The sequence below is a fragment of the Amblyomma maculatum genome, chromosome 8, assembly GCF_055883805.1.
Source record: "Amblyomma maculatum isolate TAMU_Amacu chromosome 8, ASM5588380v1, whole genome shotgun sequence".
NCBI lineage: Eukaryota > Metazoa > Arthropoda > Arachnida > Ixodida > Ixodidae > Amblyomma > Amblyomma maculatum.
The window spans coordinates 99059259-99074445 of record NC_139351.1 but is presented as its reverse complement, the minus strand read 5'-3'; the positions used below and the strand labels follow the sequence as shown (position 1 = coordinate 99074445).

The 15187-nt window shown below is 41.0% G+C and overlaps 1 protein-coding gene across 1 annotated transcript in view; it reads right to left on the bottom strand.

The window, feature by feature from the left end:
* The window catches only part of LOC146181951 (uncharacterized), a 36522-nt gene that overhangs the window by 20106 nt on the left and 1229 nt on the right, over window positions 1-15187 (bottom strand). Inside the window, exons 2-4 of the mRNA XM_084575874.1 lie at window positions 12605-13120; window positions 4319-4940; window positions 56-327 (exon numbers count right to left, since the gene is read on the bottom strand). Coding sequence (XP_084432000.1) covers window positions 56-327; window positions 4319-4940; window positions 12605-13120 — 1410 coding nt within the window. The remainder of the gene's footprint in view (window positions 1-55; window positions 328-4318; window positions 4941-12604; window positions 13121-15187) is intronic.

Here is a 15187-nt window from a genome sequence, read left to right as displayed (position 1 = left end):
TAGGTCGCGATGACCGGTAGCCTTCGCGTGTGTCTTTTTTTTGGCAGCGTTGAACCAGGCTCTACTCCTGTGGCAGAGTCCCTTGGAACAACAGCTGCCTTCTTGGCAGGGTGGGGAGACAGGTCCAGTTCAGCAGAGCTGTTCTGAGTGTCTGTCGCCAAGAAGGCCGCTGCCGAAGGCAACGACTGAGGACTTCCAGCGCTGATTGAGTGTTCATCGCGCGAGATTTTTAGCCCTGTGACGTGCGTGCCACTGGCTACTGCGGACAGGGTGGGGACCTGGATGTCGACACCAGGTCCATTGGATCGACCTGTAAGCCGACTGGAACTGAAGGCGGTGGTGGTCCCAGTGTCACCGCATCAGAGTATAAGCCGTTCTGTTGAAAGGAGAGTCGTTTTCTAGCCTCAGGGTGTCAGATTTACTGTTGTTTTCAAGGTGATAATTCTTTTTCCGTCTTCCAGACCGGGCATGACATGGAGTATGCATGCCCTGGAGTAGGCGCCATGTGCACCATTGCAGTTTATACATTTTTGTGTGCGCTCACCGCATCTGTGTGCTTGTTTTCTTCCTAGCAAGCCAAGGAGCTGTGTGCAAAGCGCAGGCATTTGAAACATGACTGGGGTTAGGAATGTAGGGTCGGACTTTAGGCAGGATCGGGCAGGATCATATTGAAGGTTAGGACTATATGTTTGGTCTTGATTTCTGCATTATTTCTTCGGATGGTTATTCGGTGGGCTGCTATTACTCCTTGTTCAGCTAGTTCTTCGATTTCCCCATCAGTACTTCAGAACAGCTCGTATTCAGAGATGACCCCCTTTGTCTGATTAAGGGTGCGGTGTGCAGTTACTGCGACGTTCATTTCGCGAGGTTTTGCAAAGAGAGCCGTTTGTTCCTCTGTTCTTTGGGGTCTACTTCTATGAAGAGATCTCCAGTTCTCTGCTTTTTAGCCTTGTAGTTTTTGCCTACACAGTTCTTCAGGGTTTTGGTAATGACGAAAGCGGACAAGTTTGCTACTGGTTCGTCGGTCATCGAGTGGATCAAAAAAAACTTGGGAAATGCTTCTGGTTTCTGTGGCACAAATTCCTTTACATCGGTGCGACCCCTTTTCAGGTGCCAATCATGTTTTATAGAAGATGATTTGTCCATATGGAATGTATGGGCTGAGGGATCCTAATACTGTCACCTCTAGTTCACCCTCATAGACAGAGGAAGGTCCCGGAGCCAAGCGAGGAGCCCATCAGCCAAGACTTGCGACCACAGCCTCGACCGCCACCGTTCAAGGTTTCTTTCCTTCACCTCTCAACTTATCACCATGGTACTGAAACAGCTTCGGTATGGGGGCTAGGGGTCTGTGGTGGCGCCAAGCACCAAAATCTATTTTACACAAGGTGTCCATGCGGGGAAAATGAGATGAGTCTGTGCCTGTTTTTCAAAGAGGTCAGCCAAAGCAAAGCATCCACTTGAAATATTGCGGCCAAAGGAAAAGTTTAGTTTATGGGGTTTAATGTCTCAAGGTGACTCAGGCTATGAGAGATGCCCTGTAGAAGACTGCGGAAATTTCGACCACCTGTAGCTCTTTAACGTGAACTGACATTGCACAGCACACGTGCGCCCCATGGAAAAGTGGATAATGCGACTGCGATTCAAATCCACATCCTTGGGCATATCAATCAAGCATCGTAACCACTGCACCTCCTCGGCAGGGCGCCAACGAAAATGTGGCCACAAAGGCGCAAGCATGTGCAGTGGAAATGTCTGTGCATCTTATATTAGGGCTAATTGTGTACAAGCCAGCAAGATGCAAAAATATAAAAGTCAGCATCATATCGTTTAGTTTACTCAGAATTTCCCTCCTCTTCAAAAAACTGAAAAATGAAATGGCATGCCTTAGTAGACATATGGTGATACTGAAAAACAAATGTACAAAACTTGTTCCCAAACAAAAAATGTCCTCCACACTGTTATGCCATTAGTACGATAATTCCACTGCAAAAAGTACCTTTATTGTGGGATGCAGCACTGAGAACTGGCCATAGGGTTTTCTTGGCAGGAAATACTGGAGTGGGTTGCTATTACCTTCTCCAGTGAATCACATTTCGTCAGAACTCTCTGCCGTGACTTGTCTATCTTGGGTGGCCCTACACAGCAGAGCTCACGACCTGTATGAAGGGCAAGAGGCCACAGTCAGAACTGGGCATGGTCTTACTGATTGGTTTCTGATCGAGAAAGGAGTGAGGCAAGGCTGCATACTGTCACCCTGCCTATTTAGCCTATATGCAGATTGCATCATGAGGAAGGCCGGTCTGGACGAGTCTTCAGCTGGAGTGAAGATTGCTGGAAAACGTATCAACAACCTGAGATATGCGGATGATACCACTTTAATGGCAGAAAGTGAAGTGGAACTCAAGAGACTTCTGATGCGCGTACAAGAAGAGAGTGAGAAGTTTGGGCTTAAACTGAACATTAAAAAGACAAAGATCATGGCATCTTGCCCTATCAAGTCCTGGGGCATCAATGGACAAGAAGTGGAAGCTGTGACAGGTTTTCTGTTCTTGGGCTCCAAGATTACCTCGGAAGGAGACTGCAGCCATGAAATTAGAAGACGCCTGCTTCTGGGAAAGAGAGCAATGGTTAGCCTTGACCGCCTAGTAAAGAGCAGAGACATTAGTCTGCCAACCAAGATCCGTATAACTCGTGCTATGGTCTTTCCAGTTGTGATGTATGGATGCGAGAGTTGGACTGTGAAAAAGGCTGACCGCCGAAGAATTGACGCGTTTGAATTGTGGTGCTGGCGAAGACTATTGAGAGTTCCTTGGACTGCCAGAAGATCAAATCAGTCAATATTGTCGACCATAAACCCTGACTGCTCATTGGAGGGTCAAATTCTGAAGTTAAAGCTCAGCTACTTTGGTCATCTGATGAGAAGAGAGGAGTCGCTGGAGAAAGATTTGATGTTGGGAAAGGTTGACGGTCGCCGGAGAAGGGGTAGGCAGCGAACGCGATGGTTAGATGGCATCCTCGAGGCACTGCAGATGAAGTTATGTGATGTTAGGAAGGTAGTGAGAGACCGGAAAGCGTGGCGTGACATGGTCCACAGGGTCACGAAGAGTCGGACACGACTGAACTGAACTGCACTGAGAACTAATAAAACATATGGTAGAAAATCTCTCATTGGCAGAGGCAGCCATGTTCTTGTGTGAAACGTTTTGCTGTGAGGGAGGTAGGGAGCTTAGCCTTCTACAGGACTACTTAAGAGAAGACAGCATTGGTTTTGAATTACACACAAAACAAGTGATGAAAATCAGAATCACAAAACCAACACGTTGCAATTAACTACATAATACATGAAATAAACTAAAATGAATTAAGCGATATGACATAGAAAACAGACAAGGAAAGAAGAATAAGAATGGACAAAATATATTTAGCACTGCATTGAAATGAATGCACCACCAAGAAGCTTAGAAGAATACAATATTTCATAACCCGCTGCAATGCAAGTATAATGTAGTGCAGTGTCCGCAAGCTTAACATCCCATTATCTACACAGCAGCTGGTGTGAATGAGATGGGTCAATCAGAGTTCATTGAAACATCATAATACCACAAAAAATACTAAATTAAAAACAAATTCTTTGAGGAAAGGTAATATAGAGAACTGAACACTTAAGATTGTTTGTTAACGCTATTTAACAGGTTTCCTGCGAAGGGTCCAAATTCAGCAAGAAATATTTTCATGGCATGATTTTTTCGCTACAGTTAACGCAGAAAACATCAAAAGAACAAGTCTCTTCCATTGTCATGCCTACAACTAGACTTGACGTGATATTTCCGGAACTGATATAAAATGTTAAATCAAAATGCAAAAAAAATGTTACAACCTCGTTAGCTTCCCTGAAACTTTCAAGGGAAGCATGCTCTGAAATACAAGTTGCATCATTATCATCATCCTCAGCCTGACTATACCCAATGCAGGGTGAAGGCATCAGTTAAATAATAGGTCAGCGTTCAAAGTAGTGTATCATAAGAAATCCCAAATAAGAAAGCCATGATATAATTTAAAATGGAAGGTTGAGAGCTGAATAGTCTCCTACATTTTGAGAAGCCATTTAGAAGACAGTGTGTGCCATGTTGTCTGATATCATCAAAATACCTTTTTAAATATGTTATTGCAAATGAAAAAATTTTACAAATTCAAAAACTTTTGATGTAGGTTCAGTTGATGGACGTCTATAGCAGTTTGTATATTGACAGTTCACAAAGCAGAGGATGACTAGCATACCATCTGAGGACTTCACAGAGCATTGCTCTTCCCCTAATGTTCTTTCTTTTTGTGCTCTTTTAAACGGTGCATTCTTGTGAATGCCTTTGGGCACAAATCACAATGAAATGGCTTTTCACCCTTGTGGGATCTCTCATGACTCAGGAGAGCCGAATTATCCGCAAAGGTCATTGGGCACAGCTGGCACTGATATGGTCTGTAGCCTGTGTGGGTGCGTATGTGCACCACCAGATTACATTTGTAAGCAAATCTCCTTTGACAGTAGGTGCAGCAATACGGACGTTCACCCGTGTGAGTCTTGATGTGGTTAAGTAGAGTTTGCTTTGCAGCAAATTTCCGGCTACAGTGGTCACATTGGAACGGACGCTCTCCCGTGTGAATCTTGATGTGGGTCTTCAGTTCGCCCTTTCGTATAAACTTGCTATCGCAGTAGTCACAATGGAATGGACGCTCGCCCGTGTGGGTACGGAGGTGCACATCCAAAAAGTAGTTACAGCTGAAGCTCTTGCTGCATTGGCTACATTTGTGCAGCTTGTTGCCCAAGGGTCTGTCCTGACGAGAGCTGGTAGAGGAAGTATCCATGCAAGGGCTCATCAGATGTCTTTGATCTGGTGAATCTTCTGGAAGGGTGTTATACTTGTAGGCTGTGGAACCTGGATCTGCATTTAAAACCCAAAATGCTTTCAATAAGAGGAGAGAACACGGCAACATTTTATATTATATTTGGCAGAAAAGGTAATGCATGCGAAAATTCATCTCAACAGTTATGCAGCTAGTTTGAAGTGAAATTTATTTGCTTTAACTGCTGCAAACTGTACGGGCACAGAACTTGATTGGACTTTTATTTTTTTCTGCCCAATGTTTACAAGAAATGCGAGTCAATTACCCACAAATCAGTTCTGTTGCAACAAATTTTTATTCAATAGGTTATTAAAAAACAATCCTGAAGCAAATTACTCTCATTTCGAACTGCGCACACACTGGATGAGTGAATTTAATTTAAAATGTCCATTTATATTTTTCTGCGTCCATGTTTCTTTGCGCTCTTGTAAGTGATGTGACATGCTGCAGACAAAGATCAAAAGTTTACATACTCTATCTGTGGATGCTGCATTATGAGCAGACAATTTTCATCCTGCTTTGGACCAAAGGGCTAACCTTTAAATAAATTTCTTTTTAAGGCTCTTGCATTGCCAGTAGCTTGCATTTTGGCTTCGAAATATTGCTAGAACTATTACTTCAAGTGCACAATATATTAAGTGCACTTGAAGTAAGTGTGAGCCCAATAGAATATCTTTCACATTTTAATGGTCTGCATCACATTTCAATTTCTAGATATTATTGGTTGGGCTTGAGGATAGGTCATTATTATAAACAAAAACTTTGCGCACCTGTTAGAGCTTATTAGAGGTACACCCTCGACCTGTGTATATGCATGATTACTGGCTTTATGACAGAGAGTCAAGTCTATGCAGACTTAAATAATTAGTGGCAGCTAGATATTTTATGAATGGATATCTACAAAAACATGAAAAAACTACTTTTTTAAATAGTTTCACAAGGAATATAAACATTTGCACTCAAAAATCACTCAGTCTATATTGCTCTCCTTGGACCCATTGAGACAGATGCTTAAAAAGGAACAAACTCAAATTAGTGCTACCATATTTCATACAGCAAAACGTCTCCAGCCATGAACCATTTTCTAAAAACGGAATGTAATAATTAAACGTGCAAGCACCTTTAATGCACAAAGCGAAAAATATCTTGAGAGCTTGACAGAGTCAGCAACTTTGTGCACCGTAACGAAAAATATTGCTTCTAACCAGACACAAAAAAACCAGAATACTGGACGCATAGCTAAAAGCATCATGAAAGAGAACAGAGGTTCCTTCGGTAATGTGCGACTGCGTGCCTGTGGCCATTAAAAGCATGCAAGGTATGCCTCCTCATGCTTTTGAATGATCGCCTTCAGGTAAATGGTGCAGCAGCTATGGAAGCCGAACTGCATGCTCAATCGAGATTCCGCTTTTAAAATGACAGTGCTGCAAAAAAAATTAGCTGCGGTTTAGCTTGTGGTTAAACCTGGAATTACGCAAGACCAATCTGCATGACAATGCTTTGGTTCGGCTTGAAAGCAAAGACATAGCTTTTGCACATAGTAGTTTACTCTATGGTTTCAGCTTTGTTTATGCCATAGGGCAACACCTCTCGTATAAGCACTCCTTGCCTCTTGATTTGGCCATTCTCATTCACCCACCGGTGTGGCACAGTAGTTACTGCACTTGACTACTGCTCCAGACGGTGCGGGATCGAATCCCGGCCTCTGCGACAGGTTTTTTGATTTTTGATGGAGACAAAAAGCAAGGTGCCCGTGTGCTGTGCGATATCAGTGCATATTAAAGAACCTCAATTGTCCAAAATTTCCATAGTCCTACACTACGGTCTAATTGGCGAGAATGTGGCTTTTTCTTCTTTCTCTTCATTTTATTCTTCCCTTGTTTTCTTTTTTCTTTCTCTTTCCCTTTTCTTTTCTTCTCACAGACAGGCAAGGCGGAATGGTGAGACTGTAGCCAATGTAGCTCTCACTACAAAAATTTCACCATTCCAAACCTCAAGGTACATCTTACCATGCCCTGACTGGGCATGTTTCAAATATTTAAGGCAGGCAAAAGCACATGGTCAAGCGACATCGCCATGGGCTAGGATATTCCCTTTCACTCTGCCTCCTCCATTATATATCAATGGCACATCACATCTCATCTATCACATCTAGCATTCACTCAATAGCAGGCAACCACTACAGATCAAAACACCTCAATATATCAGGCAAAGTAAGGAAAGGCAAAGTAACTTCTTTTTGATGCGAGACTGTTATCAAAAAGCAAGACTGTCACAGTGCCAAAGTATTACAGAGAGACATTTAACGAGCGTGAAGTCATATCAGCAGAACACATGGCATCATAGATAATGAATCAACAGTGGAGATTAGCACTCTTTTTCTAGAGCCTCTAGTGAAACTGGAAAAATTATGGATTTATTACTAAAGTTCTAAATATAATAAATGTTTAGTACAGTGGCATTCCTGTACAGCATGTTACAATGTCACACACAGAATCTCTCAGAAAACAATACCCGAGCTTTAAGCTTTTGCTTTCGGGGCAACCTTTCACACCCGGAGGAAATGCTTCAAAAGAAAGCTCGCGGCATCGGAAAAAAGAACCGAACACACCTAAGGTATCAATAGAATACTATGCTTCCATTCAAAAGCATCTTGTACAGTCGTGAGCAGAAGTGGTATACAACATTCAGCCGGTGGTGGAGCTCGAGAAAACTGCATCCCACCTTTATCTACCAACAGCTATCCAAGATCGAGACAACAGTGGCGGTGCATCATTTTATTCATATGCATGTGCCAATGTCTTTGTCCCTTACGCTGTCGCTAGGTGGCATTTTGATGCAGTTTTCCCAAGCTGTGTCACAGGCTGAATGTTGTATACCACTTTTGCTCATGACTATACTTGCCCAACACAATATTAGCAGCATCTGTAATTGCCATCACCACCATCTTAGACTCCCAACCCCCAAACATCTCGCTTTATTTAGCTCTATTTGAGCATAATAAAAAACATAGAAGGAGATATCGGTGCAGTCATCTCAGCATGTAAAACTGAGGGAAGTAAGTAATATCTTGAAGCAATCAATGTCCAGTTATATGCACAAACATCTAGCATCGAGATCACTGGACTATGCTTTGAACATGAAGGCAGTGAATCAGCAAAGGTTGGCGGATGTGGTACTGAAGGTTTCTTCCCATGAAACCTTTCACTCCTTGGCTTAACAGTAACAGCCTGCAAAAGAAAGCAGAGAAAAGAGGTGTCAATGCCAAGAATCAAAGCCTTGAGCAGCACTGCCGATGTGATTTCTTTATCAACACACATGCACAAAGAACAGCACCTGATGAATCGCATTCCCTGAGGCAGAAAAATGTTTCAGAATATGAACACAACAGTAATATTGGCACTGTAACATGACTGCTGACACTCAAAAATGATTCTTGTAATGCTCATAAAACAATGCTGCAAAATGGTATGTTATCTTGGTTTAATTTTGTTTGGTCAGCCCTGACGGAAACAATAAAAGGATACAAGTGCAGATGGTGACAGCAGTCGCTTCAATACATCGTTCATTGGGCAATTTTTGCTGTGTGTGCACAATACCAGTTGCCTACAAAACAGAACATAATGAAATTAACCAAAGCCCCAGGAAAACACAAGCTGCAAGAAAATTCTGCATGTATGTTTGGCTTTATGACACATATGAGGGAGAGAGGGAACCATGTGCCAAACACAGGGTTGAAAAATCCCAAATATTTTGCAGAAAAAAGGTGTTTAAATTCAATTATCAATTTATGTAATGCATATTTTTTTCCCCTAGGAACCTAACAAAGCAGGATAAATCTACTGCTCCAATCTCTTCTGGGACTAAGTTTAGATGGAAAAGAATGTGCCTGGTATAAAATATTATGACATGCTTGCCTATTCCGAAAGTCCTCTCCAACCAGATACTATCAGTTACTATCAGCCCTTAGACACACAGTTTGCAAACAGACTTTCCCCGGTTTGTGAATCTAAGGGCATGAGTAAGGTGTGTGTCCTATGAAAAGGCAGCACAAGTCAGTCACTAAAGCATGTGGTGTTGACAAAACTGCTATTTACCAAAGACTGATTTCACCAGATGCATTTTATAGCTGACTAAAACTCACATAGCTTCACAGATTTTTAGTTATAAAAAAGCAGCATTCCGCCGGTTTCCTGGCTGGGCCATCTAAGAATTAGGCATCCACAACAAGCTTGTGCTTCATCCCATGAACAGCGGCATTTTGATGCCATACTTGGTGGATCTGCACCGTCATCGACAGAAACAACTTTTCTTTTTATGCCCCCAATGATACCTGCTTCATTGGGCAAGGCAGCACTGTTAGCATGTGGCCACAAAGTAACCAGTTCTATGCACTACAGGTTGGAAGAAGCTTTTTCAAAATGTTGAGTGCATTCATGCCCTGTACATGCGTTATTGCCGATACTTAAAGGTGATACAGAACTAAAATACACAAATGTCTTATAAGGACAAAAATGTTCTGGTTTAGTTTGTGAGGTTTAACTTCCTAAAGTGGTTACAACAAGAAAGATGAGTGAAAACTGTTCTTTCATAGCAATAATGGTGCATTTAATTTTGCTAATAATAAATGTATCATGTAGTAAGCCTGCAGGCAAAGCATTTCTCTGTGCAAGAAATGCACTTTTTGGCCGCAGATGAGAGCATTAAAAAAGAAGGGCTCTAGCTTTGACAGCGTTTCACCTGGTGTGTGAAAAGGAGTACAATTGTAGCACATCTAGTGCATGTCAAAACCCTCATGCATTAAGACCACTTCTCCACTTTGAATTGAAATGCCAAGAGTTAAACATAATGGACACCTTACCTACCATTGCCCGGAAACCCACACCACTCTTATCTTGGTACTGACAACCCTTAGTAATGTGATTTCACACTGACTCATTTTCAGAATAAACAAGCACCCCATATTAACATACAGTACAAGAGTATTTAGCACTGAACGAAAAATAGAGAGAATACACAGCTTTTTGTACAGATAGTTCAAAATCAGTATGCTATATAGGAAGTGTACTGGTACAAAATGAATAAAAAATAAAGTGACACTACCTAAGCTTACATCCAATTTTACTGCTGAGTCATGTGCGGTCTGTATGGCTATAGAAAAAATAAATCGGAACATTCTGATCAGTATAACTTACACTGATTCTCTAAGCATACTTCACTTCATCCAGGAAACGCAGTCAAGCCATTAATTGTAGACCTTATACACAACATGTTATCTGCCACAAAAACACAACACAAGATCTCAAATATGCTGCTCAACATTGAGCTGGGGTGGGCCCTTTTGCCATGTATGCAAGGCAGTGTTGAATTACTGAGAATTAAATCTGTGACGACTTCTCAGACATGACTGCAGAAGGATAACTGCAAAATTCCTAGTTGCACATTTTATCCCCTGCATTTGAAGCCAGGACGAAATAATGCAAATCAACATTGCAAATTAGGTCCCTGCTTTCCACTTGCAGATGCCATATTCTCTAAGAAAATATCAGCATTATTCCACCTTTGGTGTAAAGTGAAATGTTAATCTCAATAGAACAGGTCAAGGTGGTGTGCAGAAACTCAGACAGGTATAAGAAGTAACAACTAAATAATGAAACGTAACTCAATAACAAGTTTTAAAATATAGCCACTTATGTATTTCACCTGATTTAGTACATTTCTTCTACGAGTTTTTCAAAATGTGCAGAAGCATTCACTGCTGCTTTCTCTAATGTAGGCCCATCGGATGAATGCTTATGTTTGACATGAAGACTAATCATTCATCCTTAAGGCCACCACCAGTGTCTGTAATCAAGAAATGAAACAAGTGTTCTGATGACAACTTGTCCTGAACTACCCACTATTTCGGCAGCTTCTAACAAGCAGTCTGTAAGACTTCCTGCCACTGCCAACAGTTGCATGCCACGCTGCAATGCAGGCAGCCAAGCTAATACAAAGGAGTGTCACACTTTGGGCACAGCCGTTCTGTACTGCAGGGCACCTCTTCACGGTGCGATGACATACAGATGTCCATGTCTATGTACAAGAGTGACTACATCACGTCCAGTCTGCCAGCCAAACTGCCACAGCTGGCTGTGATATCACGTCATGAGATATGTGGTCCCGCTGCAAAGCTATACTGCGCCATTCTCCTACTGTGGAAATTTCAATCACCGGGGGTTCTTTAATGTGCTACAGCATATGGATGCCTTGCTTTTTGAGCCTATGAAGAAGCGGCCGACGTAGCCAGGATTCCATTTCACATTCTCAGGCACATCAGCCGAGCGCCCTAACCACTGCACCACTGCAGCGGGCTAAGTAAACATATAGGGATATAGAAAAACAAATGAGCAAAAATCCTTCCTATACAAAACATTTCCTGTGCACCGCTGTGACATTAGTATGAGAATTCCACAGCAAAAAATGGCTTTATTGTGGGATGCAACACCGAGCACTGGTAAAACGTATGGCAGAAAATCTCATCTTCAAATGCAGCAATGTTTTTAGGTACAAGTTTAGGTGTGAGAGAAGGAGGGGCTCAGCGTTCTACAGAATTGATTTCGAGAAGACAGCATTGGTTTTGAATTACACACAGAACAAAAAATGATGAAAATGAGAATAGCGAAACCAAAGTGTTGAAATAGAGTACAAAAACCATGAAATCAACTAAAGTTAGCTAAGCAATATGACACAGAAAACAGAAGAGGAATGGGAAATGAGAATGGAGAAAATATATTTGGCAATATATGGAAAAGAATGCATTGCAACACGCTTAGAAAAATATAAACTTTTTCATCACCCACAGCAATGCAAGCCGAATTTATTTCAATGCCTGCAAGCCTAACAGCCCATTACCCACACAGCAACTGGTGCGAAAGAGATATGGGTTCATTAACATTTAACTGAACCATAACACCACAAAATATGAAGTTCAAATCCAACACAGTAGCTATTCTTTGAACAATAGTAATACAGAGAACTGAACACTCAATTTTCTTGGTAAACTCCATTTCCAGCAACAGGTTACTTGCAAGGGGTCCACATTAACCAGGAAATGTTTGCATAAGGAACTTTTCTCACTCCGAATATTCCATCAAACACACAACATAATGAATAAAAAAACATCAAAGGAGCTGGTATCCTCCATTGCCGTGCATACAGCTAGAAGTGATGAGATATTTCCAGAACTGATATAAATCTAATGCAGTGAAAATGCAAAAATAAGCATCTTAAGCTCTCTTTAGTTTTCTGACACTCTCATGAGAATAAAGCTTTGAAGTACAAGTAGCATCAGTAAGAAATAATACATGTCATTGTTTAAACTAGTCTATCATAAGAAATTCCAAATATGCATGCCATGATAATTTAAAATGCAAGTTTGAGAGTGCCACATTGTCTGATATCATCTAAATGCCTTTTTAAGCATGTTAATGCCAATGAAAAAAGTCTGCAAATTGAACACTTTTGATGTAGGTTAAATAGCAAAACCTATAGGTAGTTTGTATGTTGCTAGCTCATAATGATCAGGATAACTAGCAAGCCATTGAGGACTTCACTGAAAACTGCTCTTCACCTAATGCTGCTTCTCTTCGTGCTTTTTTAAACTGAACCCTCTCATGAATGCCTTTGGGCACAAGTCACACTAAAATCCCTTTTCACCCTTATGGGATCTCACATGTGTCATGAGAGCTGAATTCTTCACAAAGGCCATTGGGCACAGCTGGCACTGATATGGCTTGTCGCCTGTGTGAGTGCATACATTTATGTGCAAATCTGCTTTGACAGTGATCACAAAAATATGGACGTTCACCTGTGTGTCTCCTCATGTGCTGAAGCAGAGTTGCTCTCTGAGCAAATTTACAGCTGCAGCGGTCACAATGGAATGGACGCTCTCCCATATGAGTTCTCATGTGTTGCTTCAAATGGTCCTTTTGTGTAAACTTGCTATCACAGTAGTCACAATGGCATGGACGCTCGCCCGTGTGAGTACGAAGGTGAGTAACCACCATGGATTTCGAGATGAAGCTCTTGCTGCACTGGCTACATATGTACAGCTTCTTGCCCTTAGGTTTGCCCAGATGAGAACTGGCAGAATCCGTGCATGGGCTCGTTGGATGCGTCTGATCTGGTGAACCTTGCCCAGAAAGGGTGGCATACTTGAAGGCTGACACACCTTGATCTGCATTTGAAACCGAAAATGCTTTCAATAAGAGGAGAGTACACTGCAACATTTCATTTGGTGCTGGGCAGAAATGGCAATGTACGTGAACCCATCTCAAAGCTGTGGTAAATGGTCTGATGTTGATTTTTCTTCTTTCTTGCACACACTACAAAACAGACAATGATGACATAGAACCAGACTGGTCCTTTTGTGCAATATTTGCAAACAAAAGCATGGCACTTTTGCTTTAAGAAAGTTAAATTCAAGTGGTTATTAAAATTGGCTGGCTGAAATGAAATAATTGCATTTTGACTTGTGCATGTAGATTTAGCCTTTTATATCTAAGCGCTGAAAATATTACATAATAGTTTTGAACTACGAAGACTTTAACCCTTATTGTTCCTAAAAGGCATAGATATTTCACGTAGGTTCACATAGGAAAAAAATGATAGCAGCACAAGTAGAATGACCTGGTCTAAACTTTTGGCTTAGGACAAAAAGATCTGCAAATATCCTGGCACATGCAACAAACTCAGAGCAAATGTCAATGCTCCTTCACCTGTAGCATTATGACCAGATAGTTTTCATGCAGTTTTGCCACAAAAGCTCTTCCTGAATAAATTTTTATTTTAGGGTTCCTGCATTGCCACTAGAGATAGTTCTAAGACAGTCACTTTACCTATGCTAGATATTCAAGTATTATGTTAGCAAATAGAAAATTGAGTTTATGAAGGTCAGGATTACAAGCAAAACTGAGTACCTGTTATAACTCATTAACAGACTAGCCTCAATCCATAAAAATAAATAAATATGCACAATCACCAGAAAAATAACAGATTCAAGTTGATGCAGACTAAAGCACTAATTTGTGGCAGTTAGTTAATGAAGCTCAAAAAAACTTTAGAAAGCTACTTTCTTTAATGATTTTCAAAAGAAAGCTAAACATGCTTAAAAGCCATTCAAAGCGCATATTGCTGTCCTTGCCCCTAATGAGGATATCCCATTTCCAAGATGCAAACGTTTTCAGTTTGTACACAGAAGTTGAAAAAAGAAAAAAAAAAATGATGTGTCAATGTTTCCACATTTCATCTAGCAAAATGTCTCCAGCTGTGAGCCAAAGTCTGAAAATAGAACGTAAGAATTCAAAGCGTAAGATAAATGCACAAAGGAACAAATATCTTGACAGCTTAAAAAAGTCACTAACTTTATGCACGTAAAGAAAAGATCAGTCACTCCTAACCAACCACACAGAACTGTAAAAGCATCATGAAAGGGAACAGAGCTGCTTGAAGTAATGTGAGAGCGCTTGCTTGAGGCCATTATAAGCACTCATGGCATACCTTCTCACGCTTTTAAATGATTTCCTTTAGAGTAATGGTGCAGCAGCTATGGAAGCCAAAGTGTCTGATAAGTCCAGATTCTGCTTTTAAAATGACAGTGCTGCAAAAAAATTTTACCATTCTAAATCTCAAGGTACATCTTATCATGCCCTAGACTGGGCACGCCTCAAATTGTTAGGACAGGTAGAAGCACATCAAGCCAAATTGCCACAGGCTAAGATATTCCTTTTCATTCTACCTCTGCCATTTTATATCGAGAAAAAAAAATACAAAACACATATGGATTTCATTCAACAGCGGCTAACCACTACAGATCAAAGCACCTCAGTAAATCAGGCAGAAGAGCAAGAAAAGACAAAGCAACTTCTTTTGCAGAGTCTTATCAGTCAGTGGCAGGTATAATATGGCACAAAAATTAAATATGAGTCGCAGTGCTAAAGCCTCCCAGCTAAACATTTAAACCGAGTGTAGGCATAATAGCACCAAGACATACCATCATAGAAAAAGCACTAATGGTGAAGGCTACTAATTTATGTGCACTTTTTCTCAAAAGCCACCAGTGAAACTATAGTGAAATTATATCTTCACTCGTACGGTTCTAAAGATAATAAAAATGTTTAGTATAGTGGCATTTTGTACAACATGTCATGATGTCACACACAAAATCTCTCATAGTAACTATCACTCGAGCTTCATAGCTTTTTGTTTGTCTTCAGGAGCAAAATTTCACATAAGGATGAAATGC